The sequence below is a fragment of the Poecile atricapillus genome, chromosome 9, assembly GCF_030490865.1.
Source record: "Poecile atricapillus isolate bPoeAtr1 chromosome 9, bPoeAtr1.hap1, whole genome shotgun sequence".
NCBI classification, from domain to species: domain Eukaryota; kingdom Metazoa; phylum Chordata; class Aves; order Passeriformes; family Paridae; genus Poecile; species Poecile atricapillus.
The window spans coordinates 20,592,782-20,604,556 of record NC_081257.1 but is presented as its reverse complement, the minus strand read 5'-3'; the positions used below and the strand labels follow the sequence as shown (position 1 = coordinate 20,604,556).

At 46.4% G+C, this 11,775-nt stretch overlaps 1 protein-coding gene across 1 annotated transcript; it reads left to right on the top strand.

Annotated features, from left to right (window-relative positions):
• The first annotated feature begins 3,669 nt into the window (after window positions 1-3,669).
• Window positions 3,670-10,938, top strand: PROK2 (prokineticin 2). Its single transcript, XM_058845026.1, has 3 exons — window positions 3,670-3,765; window positions 7,274-7,399; window positions 10,106-10,938. Exons 1-3 carry the CDS (start codon window positions 3,670-3,672, stop codon window positions 10,229-10,231), a joined length of 348 nt encoding a protein of 115 aa, XP_058701009.1. The 3' UTR covers window positions 10,232-10,938.
• The last annotated feature ends 837 nt before the right edge of the window (window positions 10,939-11,775 follow it).

Sequence of the window (11,775 nt, the reverse complement as noted above, 5' to 3'; positions counted from 1 at the left end):
CCTTCACTGAACATTAATTATTGGCCTAAAGCAGAAATATTGGATGAAATAAGGACTACATCCCAGCTCAGCTTAGAAATTTATTCTAAATGATTTGTGTGTTCGGGTTATTTCAGGCACTACAGGCAACTGATTTGAGGTCTTTCATATCTTGGGTGAACTTTACACCTAGACTATACATTTATATATCTGATATAAATAAATACATTCTTCCTCTACAAGAGCCAGCAAATGTTCACCATTTTGCTGAATCAAGACCATTTTTGGATATGCAGTGTGAAAGATTAAACAAATTAGATACTGTCATTATTAAGAGAGTTTTAAGACAAAAAGATAAATCCCCTGTCTCACATTACATTATTTTTCTCATTTCTTTTATGAGAAAATTATCTTTTTAGATAGTTGATAGATTCTTAGTCTTCAAAATTCTGTAAACTCTGTAGTGCATTATCACTTGAATAGGCCAAATAATTATTTGAATGCCTACTCATAGATAGTCTTCAGTAAAACTGAGGCTTTGAGAAGAACCAGAGAGACCCACTGCAAGCTAAAAACAAGTATTTCACTCCAGATTCTTAATGCAGCTCAGGACTTTGTATGATCATTATTGCTCTGTGTCGAATCTAAAGTATTGTGATTAATTCAGAGTGATGTTCCCTAATCCTGATATTAGAATTTTTGTGGTGTTTAGTGGATTTGTGAATGCGATCTGAAAATGGGGCTTTTGGGGTTCCCTCTTGGGAAGAAGCTGAATCCTTCCCAAGCACAGCCAGAGCTGGAGCTCCACCGAAGCCTTGCCCAGGGGTGGCTGCCCTGGATCCTCCTGCTGGGTGCTCCCACGTGGGAGGAAAAAGGTTCTGGGGTAGATTTCTTTTCACCAGGGTCATATCAGGAGTGTCTGGACTTTATTTACATGGGGGACTGGGGATGGTCTCTGTGTTAATTGTGATAAAGCTGGAGAGGCTGGAGAGCTGTTTCTGCCCAGTGCTGTCCCCAGAGTGCTCTGGTCTTGTACCAGCAGAGACTGAAAGGATACAGCCAGAAATGTAACATGTTTCGGAATGAATTTGTTCAGTGAGAAACCCAGCTATGCAAAAAACCTTTCAAATGAAGAAAAGTAATATGAGGCAAGTCTTCAAAGTGGAGCAAAGAAATGAAATAAAACTTCTGAAACTCTGGTGTGTTCATGAGATGGGCACTGTGAGGATTTACATTTAAGATATGTTGTGGATTTTTACTGCTTTTGCAGTAAAACAATTGTAATGACACTGAAATTCAGAACGTCATCTCCGGAACTTTCACCTTTTCTTTAAGAATAGGAATGATTTAGTTGGAATTAATTAATATTTCATTACGATTTTGTAATCACCTAAAGGCCACAGAAGTCAAAGGTCTCTTCTGACAGCAAAACAGTTTTAGCACAAGTTGGTAGTAAGAATAGTGGCATTAGGGTGGCTTCTAGTAAGGCTGTAGCATTCCCATTTTAATGTATAATCTTCCCCTTCTAAGCTCAGGACTGACAACCTTTCATAAACTATACTTTTTATGTCAGATGACTTTTACAAGAAATGACTGAGTCTACACAAACCTGCACAAAATTCTTCCCTTCCCCCTTATTATTTCTCCTCAATGCTGTAGTGTTTTTAGAGGATCAGGAGTTTTAGAGCTGAAAGTCATTATTTGTGTTTGAAAGTTCTGGGCACCTGGAGATGGTGAAAATAATAATTCCTGGCTTATATTAATTTTTAGTTTCTAGGATACAAACAGAATTTAAAACAAGCTAATCCCTTCACCTGGTTTAAACTGCCAATGCTTTAGGCAGCAACATGAGTTTACAACAGCTAAGGATACATCCCAGTTATTTTTAATCCTTTCATGTCAAAATTGCCTTATCCCAATTTGCTTTTAAAGCATCCTCGGAGTAAAGCTCTATTTACCCAGCCCATATTTGTCTTGAGTGCACTTGTACAAAACAACCCTAAGCACCCAAAAAGTCCCTGTTTGTAATGAAAACACCTCCAGACAGACTGATCCCCTAAGGGGAGGCTGCTGAGGAATCGATTCGACAGCTCTTGAGCAGGGCTGAACCGAGCAGGAGACACTCACTGTGCTCCTGCTCCCCTTCAGCCAAAGAATGAGGCTGGCTGAGGATTCAGGGAAGTCTTTGCCTTCCTGGCTGGAACAAAAATATAAATTGAAAAGTCTGGGAAAAAAAAAACTTGTGTGAACGGGACACGCTGGAGGAAGGGAGCAGAACAAAGGGTCCAGAGAGATGGAAATAGGAAGAGAGAAGCAGGAAAGGGGACAAAAAGGGAGTTAGGAGGGAGAAGAAAGGCAAAAGAAGCATAAAGAGCTGGAAAAGTAAGGAAAATAGAGAAGAAAAAGAGTGAGAGAAGAAGGGAAGGAAATCCTGCATGTGTTTGTGATGTCCTCCTCCCACAGGGGACAGAGGTGCCCAAAGATACCACCATTAATGGTTAGACCTTGGTTTGTACTGAATTTCAGTGCTGTGCAGGTAGAAACAGCTGCTCACTGAGACCATGAGATCATGGCCTGGCATTTGTGCTGGAAGGAGCCGGTGGGGCTTCTGGAATGGGGCTCTCTGCTCTCAGTGCTTCTCCTTCTCCATTCCCTTGGATCTTTGGTGGGAACCAGCCCTGCTGTAGAAGAGGGAAGGACTCAGAGGAAAACTCCAGTTTTTCTCTGAGTGCCACAGGAGCTGGGAGGCTTCGGCAGAGGCAGGGATTACCTGTGGCAAGGAGGGGAGAACCATGGGAGAACAGGAATTCAAAAGGGTTCTGGACTTGCAGCAGGAACTGGGCTTGGTCCAATTGGACTGTGGGGTACATTTGATGCTGCTCTGGCCCAGACAAGGTGAGCACAGCCTGCATGTCCCTCCCATGGCCATGCCCACAGCTCGGCCAGGTGTCAGCAGAAGCTGGGTTGGGGGCTACAGGTGGTTTCTGGTCACAGAGGGAGCAGGGGCAACACTGGGTCTGGGTCCGCTGCTGGCCAGGGAGGGGGCAGAGGGAACATAGGCACTGCTCCATGCTGGCTCCAGTGGCTGTGGGCTACTACTGCCCCACTGTGGGATGTGCTCTGACCTGCTGTGGAATTCCCTCATCCTGCTGCAGGATCTCCACAAGACCTGCTGTGTCCTGTCCCCGACTTGCTTCATGGTGTCCCCAGTATGTTGTGGGACGTTTCCCCTCAAGCCTGCTGCTGGATACCTCCCTGATCTGCTGTGGGATGCCCATAGCCAGCCTTGGGACGATCCCCTAGACCTGCCGTGGGACATCCTCACAGCTGACACAGGGATACCCCCGCCAGCCCTGGCACGACCCCACCACACCCGCTGTGGGAAATCCGTCATCCGCCCTGCGGGACGCTCCCCCCGAGCCCTGGGATGTTCCCCAGAACTGCTGCGGGATGTTACCCCCTAAACCCAGGTCCCCCAGACGTGATAGGGGACATCTCCAAGATGCCGGGGGATGTCCCCTGGGGCCCCCCCCTCCCGTTTTCCCGCAGCGCGCACCTGGGCGCGGTGAGTGCGGGCGGCGCTGCCGGGCGGGGGTGACTCAGCCCCGCTTTATAACCCGGGCCGGGCCGAGCCCGGCTCCGCTGCGCCGCACCGCGCCCGCGGGGAGCGCCGGGGCTCGGCACCGCACCATGCGGAGCCTGCGCCCAGCCCCGCTGCCTCTCATGGTGCTGCTGCTGCTGCTGGTGCTGCTGCTGACCGCGGGGCACGGCGCCGTCATCACCGGGGTGAGCGCCGCCGCTCGGCACCGACGGCACCGACGGGACCCGGCACCGGGAGGGAAGGAGGGAGGGCTTGTTCGGGGCTTGTTCGGGGCTTGTTCTCGGGGAGCGCTAGCGGGACTGGGGGAACCTGCCGGGATAAGGGGAGCGCTCTGCCGTGCCCGGGGCTGGCGGAGCACTGCGGGAGCCGCGGTCCGTGCGCAGCCTCCGGTGCCAGCACGGAGCGGGGATGGATTGCCGGAGCTGGGCTCGGTGATAGCGAGGACGCGGGAGGGAAAGCAGCGGCAGGTGATGAGAGGTGACAGGGCTTGGGGGTCCGCTTGGGATAAGTGATACCGGACGTGGCATCTCTCTAGGGATGAGGGATGCTCGGAGCTGCGGGTCGGTCTGGATTAAGAGGTATCAGAGCCCGGGGATCTCTGTGCCGTGAGTGATGCCAGCATATGTCAGTCCCTGCGGTGGGCAATGCTCGTGGCTCCTTGAGGTGAGAGGATGCCACACCGCGGGCTCTGCTCCTTTGGGGTGAGGGATGTCTGCACTCGTGGGGAGGCTGTCTCCAGTCTGGTCCGGGAGCGTGCAGAGATTCCTGCTGCTTTTCCAGCGCTGGAGCTGTCTCCCATCTCCCCCCGTGCAGCCCCAGCTGTCCCCAAACCTCTCTGAGAGGGTCTGGCTCAGGGCATCGCACTGCCCGCTCCAGCCCCTCCGTGTACAGGGCACAATTACAATCCTCGGAAAACGCTGCTTTCCTTCTTTTTTCTTCTTTGTCATTGACTGTGCTGCTTTTTCCCTTCAGTAGCAACCCCTTGCAAACAAGTCCCTCTTGTTGTTGTTGTTGTTGTTTTTAGGCTCAAGGTTTACTCTGGTTGTGAAAACACTTTTTTTCCTAAAGACGTTATTTAACCCAAAGCGTTGCATCACTTTTAAGTAAAATAATTTTAAAAGTGTTTGCTTTGGATGAATAACTCAGCACTTACATTCCTCTGAGAGCTTACATGTCTTTTGTAACCATCAGAAGTTGCACTCACAGCAGTGGATTTCTCTGTGGCTGTCCAGGCTCTCTGTCTGGACCCCTGAAGAGCATGAAACAGCTCATGGACATTTTTCTGGAAGTCAGATCAGTTCCCAAGTCTGATTATTTTTTTAGAGCAGAGAATGTGAAGGAATTTTTTAATATTTGAGGATTTCAAGTTTCTTTTAAGTAGAAACATTCCCAGCAACAGAGGAGAAGTTTATCAGTTATTAGAGTTGTGGCTACACCTTTAAAGCATAATTAATCCATTAAATAAAGTAATTGTGAGGCACTGAATAATAGATCAATGACAAGGCTGATTCAAAAAGTAAAAATAGATTAGAACCAGCAAGTGTAACTTTTATTAACTATTGCAGAGCATTTCTACTTAAACCACTTTGATGCATTTTTGGCTTTTGATGAATGTGCAAATCTCAGATGAGACCTGATGTAGGTGTTCCCCAACCTCTGAGCCTGCAAAATGTTTTTCCTTTGCAATTTAAGGACTTTTTAAAAATTTCCCTCACTTCAGTGGTGGTTCTTGTGCTGACACCTCTTTCCTTTGCAGTTGGCATTTCACCTGAGACACATTCTTGGGCTGATTTTCCAGAAAACTGTGTTTAGATGAGAGGTGCTCATGTGGTGTTTGGGGAAATTCAGCAGTAGCAGCAGGAATTATACATTGCAGATAAGGTGTGGGCAGGAATGCTTGGGTTGAATATTTTCAAAACTTGTCATACATTTTTTTGGAAAGGGAGTCTTAAAAGTTCTGCCAGATGCAGATATGTGTGTGTAAGTTTAGGAAGGAAATTGTTCAGCCTGGACATTCAAGACCCTTGCTTGGTAGAACATACTTGAGTGGTATTTCACCCCAGGACCAGTTCTACAGAGATGAATGGAGTTTGAGGTATATAACAGAAAAAAAAAGGAGTCGGGAGCTGACAGGTGAGAAATAGCAGAGCCTGTAGCTCCAGCTGAGCAGTGTGAACACCAGTGTGCTGGGACAGCCACTGGACCTGCATTTTTATTTGTGACTAGGGCAAAATAATATCATTAGAGTGCTTTTCTTTTCTGTTTTTCTTTTTTTTTTTGAGAGAGAGAGTTCAGAAAGTGAATATTATCTACCTGGCAGGCTGCAGTCATAGTTTTATGACCATATTAGTCTTAAAAGCAAATACCCTGTGTTTGGGCTTACCTACAGCACAGAGCTCTGTGTTTAGGAGCTGTTTGGGTCACACACACTATTTAATAATGATCCTAATGCAACAGCTTCTTCCAAAATTAGTGACTGATCTTTAAACATGTATTGTGATCTGGCTTCTGCTGGTCAGTGCAGTATTTACCCAGGCAGTACAGTCTAAAGTCATTCATCATGTAAATCCCAAGGTAAGATCAGTGAGTTTTTCCCTCGAGAGAATGTTTACTCTGATATGTGCCTTCCCCAGAGCTGTTATCATCATTTACGTATGTTTTTGAGTTTCCCATTTACGTAGTGCTGACCAGTGCCTTTGGTCTCTCACTGCTGCTGTCAGACACCCAGAGCCCCAGTGAGTTAATCCAGTTTACATGGGTGTAATCAGAACCTTTAAATGATGGCATTTCTCACTGGAGAAAGAAGACTGGTTTTTGCATTAAATTTATTTAAGCTTTTGATTAAAAAGTAACTGAAAGATGTACAGTAACTTGTTTTCAAACCCTAATGTGTCAGCTGCTCTTCATAGTTTGTGGGTTTTAAAACATACCCACTAGTTTGTAATTTGGTTTTTTGCTTATCTAAGCTGTATTGGGTAAGTGGCTAAAATATTTTTTTGCCTCCCATGAAGGGGAATGCTACCACAGTAGCATTTTTTTTGGATGTGGATGCTTATGCAAAGCTTTTCTTAAGACCTCTTTAGCTACATGTAATTCTAGATAAAAACCACAGAATCCATATTTAAACTTCTGGTTTAGCTACTTGGACTTCTCTAACAAAACTATCAGGCAGTCTTGCAAGGGCATTCACAACCATGATATTATCATATGAAGTTAGAAGGAATAGATACATAAAAGTCATTAAATTAATGGATGGTTTTCTATCTTAGCTCCTCCATAAGACTGGTTTGGTGACTCTTTTGGTGACAAGTTTAGTGTGGTTGGTCCCTGCTCCTGCCTGGGCTCACATGTGCACCAGTCTGGGAGCTGGGAAAGCATGCGGCACATGCCATGGTCTATCAGTGCTCAGAAGCTGGGACTGTAAATCACTGACAGTCCTGGGTTTGGCCCAGAGCAGCTCTGCCTGTGGTCCTGGCTTTAAACAACCTGGTCTCAACTCCAAAATGTGCCAGGAGCCTGCACGTTCCAATCCATAGGAGACACGAGTATTGCAAACCAGCTTTAAATCTTATTATTCAGTCTTAATGAGCCATGATAACTTAGGGGTGCCAGAGGCAGCTCCTGAGCACCTGATCTGTCCTATTTCTACATTTATTATCCATTTAATTTGCTTAATGCTGTGTTGATCTCCAGGCCTGCGACCGAGACCAGCAGTGCGGAGGCGGGATGTGCTGCGCCGTCAGCCTGTGGATCCGCAGCCTGAGGATGTGCACCCCGATGGGAAACCTGGGAGACGAGTGCCACCCCTTGAGCCACAGAGTGAGTACCTCAGAGGGGGGATGTGGGGCTGGAGGAATGTCCTGAGCTGTACATCACATGGCATAAAACCTGTACGTGGTGGGAAGGCAGGGAAACTTCCCGTTCCTTACGATATCCAGCCATCGGCGTCTGTATGGGAGCAGCAGTGAAGGCACCTATGTAAGGAAGTGCATTACTGTCAGAATTATGCTGAGGAGAATCAGAGGATGAAAGCACTACACGCTCCCCAGATTGTTTTCTTATTAGTTTGTTGTTGCTGCTTTGTTTTGTTATGTGATCTGAAGCAGCGTTAGCAGCTCCCAAGCCCAGCCCTGCCAATCCTCACTGGAGTCAGCAGGAACACAGCAAGTGCCACCGGCCCCAGTGCCAGTGGACAAGATCCTGTCACAAGTATAGAAATGTCACAAGTTGGTGCTGGGACCCCTGGTGAATTGATAAAGTGTTGACACACATTTGGACTTGAGAGAAGTCCCCACAGGCTCTCTTTGTTTCCATTCTACCTATTAATTTCAAATATACACACACTGTATTATTAATGCAATGATTTTAACAAGTGCATTTATTTAAGGCTATGTAATTATGTATTTGTCATGCAGTATGAATAAAGCTGCTTATTTAAAACACAAAAGATTGAAGGGGATGTTACCAGGGAGCTTGAGAACCTGGTGGTCTTCAGAGCCATTCTCAGAGAAGAGCACAGCCCAAGAGTCACCACAAGTGGAAGACACGAGGCAATAAATTCAGACCATAAATGTGCAGCTAGTTAGCTGCCTCTCTCACTGTTTCATCCAAGACCTGGCTCTTCAGCTTAGTATCTACAGTTTATTTTCTCAGTTTTAGGAAGTTTAAGGCTCTATTTTATTGCAGTTAAATTTTTAAAACTTCTGCTCTGATATTGGGGACCAAATGGTCATTTTTACTATGTGATGTAGCAGGTTTTTCTTGTAAGGGCTCTTTCCATTACCAGGAATTAGGATAAGAAAAATTGTCTTCTAGAAGGTTTTATGAGCTTATTGTTATTGGGCAATAATTTAAACTGTCTGATATATTTCAAGTTGATTGCCTGCCTAATTACAATCAGAGAAGATGCCTGTCCACCCCAGACTGTCACTGATGTTTATAAGCTTTATGAGGTTAATTTTAGATTTTTGATTCCTCACCCCACTGATCTTCCTGAGAAACACAAAGCAAATTGATTTACTGTAGCAGGTGAAATGAGGTTATTTTAAGGATGGAGAGATTGCTCAGTGGTTCCTTTCTTGTAAAGAATTGTGTAGGGAGCATCTGGGTGCCCTGATCACCAAAACCTTTCATTTACCTGCAGGAGAGGTCAAAAGCAGGTGTGGCCATGGCACCTTGGGGACATCCAGAGGAGCCAGGAGATAACTGGGGGAGATGGCTGGCAGCTGGGGTTCCACCTTCTAGTTTCCTTCTCAACAACTAGATGGTGATGGACTGATGCCATTAGCATCAGTCCCAGCTGGAATTTCCAGGCTGGGTCTGAGGCAGGGCCAGGCAGGGGAGATGCCCACTGAAAGGAACTTTTCCTTGCAGCAAATGGAATGTTTTGAATAAATCACCTGAGCTCTTGGAAGGCTGAGAGCTCAGGTCTGGGTTTTGTGTGTGGGCACCCAAAGGGGTCATTCCCATGGGGAGTCCCCAGCACTAGTGTTTGTTTCCTGTCTGCTCACACTGGAGTGCTGTGGGGAAACCCACGACATCCCTTGCCCTGGGGCTCTTCAGGTGGTGCTGGCCCAGGGCACTGCAGGGGATGTGAGCCCTCTGCCCATCTCCTGCACCCAACAGGCTGGCACTGGAGTCAGGCTGGTGCTTGGCACCACGTGTGGAGGACTGCATGGGACTTTCTTAAAGACAAAATTTGTATGCTGACACAAGAAAATCTTGGAATATTAAAATTTTAGGCTTCAACCCCACAGAAATCTGGAAGTGAGGGAATTAGGGCTGCCTGCCTGGCTGGTAGCAGTGGCTTTGTACCTTTGTGCCTCCTTTGCTGCATGCAGGGGATGCTCTGAGTGTGCTGCCAGCCTGCAGCACCACAGCTCCCAGACACTTCCCACGGGGCTGTCCTGCTTGGCTCCTGTAAGAGACAGAGCTTGTGACCAAGTTGTTGAAGAGTGTCAGTGCATGTGCATGTCATGGCACAATTAAATTTGTCTAATGTACTCCATATGTGCTCCCTGCAGCACAATGTGGCTGGAGGAGGGTGGGATGAAATGAGAAACCTCTTCCCTGTGGTGAAAAAGATCCTGCTCAAAGGGAGGTCAGGCAAGGTGACCTCCAGAGGTCCCTTCCAGCCTGATTACCACGGGATCCCGAGGTCCTGCCCTGTGCCATGTCATGGGGCAGGACTCGGGACACACAGAAAGCCCTGCACAGTGGCACCACAAAACGTGATGTAAAAGGCCAGAGTAGTTTCACAACAAACTCCTTTATGAAACGGGAGTAAATGGAGAAGATGTGTCATCACAGATGTAGATTTACACAGCAACACAACTGTTAACATCCTGCTCTTAACCCTGGCTGGACCAGGGTGGGCGTACAGCGGGGCTGCCTTTGCCATCTGCTCTGTGCTGGGGGTCTCTGGCTGTGAATGGGCAGCATTCCCCACATCCCCATTATTCCTCCCACTTTGTGCCACCAGTGCCGTGGTTCTCCCAGTCACTGATGTCCCTGCTTTGTCCCCAGGTGCCCTTCTCCGGGCGGCGGACGCACCACACCTGCCCGTGCCTGCCGGGCCTGGCCTGCCTGCGGACTCCTCACAGCAGGTTCAGGTGCTTACCGGACTTCAGAAAAGAAGATGTCTTTTTTTAGCAGGAACTGCTCTGCGCTAGGAAGAGCCACTCAGTATTTTCGTTCTCTCGTTATTGTGACAAAAAACAAAGGGTCCTTGCCAGGGGAAACCCTTCACCAACGTCGGCTGGAGATGAGACGCTGCTGCTGCTGCGGCCAAGGTTTTCAAGAGGGACTCGCAGTGGAGGATGCTTTCATTTTGGGGTAGCCAAACAACATCTACTAGAGCAAAACTCTTTCTGAGGGCAGGGGCTTGACCATTCCTGAATCATTTTGTGGGCTTCATGGTTCTGGTTTAACCCCAGAATGAAAAAATCCAAGTTTATTGCCAGTTTTTGAAAAAATTGGCCACATCTTTACACTTGGGAAAATCTGAATTGAACTGAGAGTTGGATAACTGCATAGTGTGAAGCATATGACAATTTTGTCAAAAGAACTGTATTTATGTTGCATTTCGTATCTTTATTAATATAATTTTATTTGTAAGTTAGGCTCACCTCTAGGGTAAAGGTTTAACCAATAGATGTAGTTGTTACACTTCTAAAAAGTGGCAGGTGGAACCAAAACATTTCAGTATTCAGAGCATTAAAAGATTTTGTTATTTTAGTATTCTAAGATGAGAAGTTGTTTTTACTTGAATTGGTGTAAAACTACCTGATCATCTCAAACTATGTATTAAGATGCAGTTTCTATTAAAGAAAGAAGGAACCCTGAAGTTAATTGTAATAGGCTGCCTGACTTCTTGTATATGTATCAGATTTTCTGTGCAAAAATTCTGTATCAGAATAATGGCAGTGTATGATTTGATTTATTTTAATATTATAACATTATTTTGTCATTGTGGTTTTTAATTTTTATTCAGTGTAATCTTTTATCCCGTGTTTGATTCACTCAAGCTATCAGAGCTCCTTATGCATAGCTTAGCAAAAGATTACATGCCTCTGGCTGCTTCTTGGGAAACCTGGAGTTTACAAGGGATGAACTCCTCAATCAAGCTACAGTTTCAGAATTTGGAAGAATCTTGGTGTAAATAATAGCAGAGGTTTTCCTTGGCTTGTGCCTCAAAGGATCAACTTTAGCCCAACAAACATAAGATTTGTGGGTTTTCTATGAAATACTGTGTGATTTCATATTTACTTGTCAGTCTGCAGAGCTGGAATAGTTTGTGGGAGAGTCACATGTTCCTTGCTCTCAGACATGCAAACAGATGCTGGAACTGGAAAAGTGAAGTTGTTCACCTTTCAACCATCAGTGCTTTGCTGCTGGTGGAGATGGGGGGTTGGAGAAGTGAGCACACAGTACCAAGGCCAGACCTGCAAAACTTAGAGGAGAAACATCCCTGTGAGTTACCAGGTACCTTCTACAGGGCTCCACAACCTTTCTCAGGAGGCAGAAAAGAATAACTGGACTAGTTATTGCCAGATCCTCATGGATTCTGTGTGTGTTAGGGAAATAAAAGCCTTGTTAGAGACTGTATCCTCCTGGCTGAAGACAGCCCATCCCCAGGCTACCCACTCTAGTGCCTCTGTATTTTCCCTGCCCCTTTGCAGTGGTGACACAAAAAA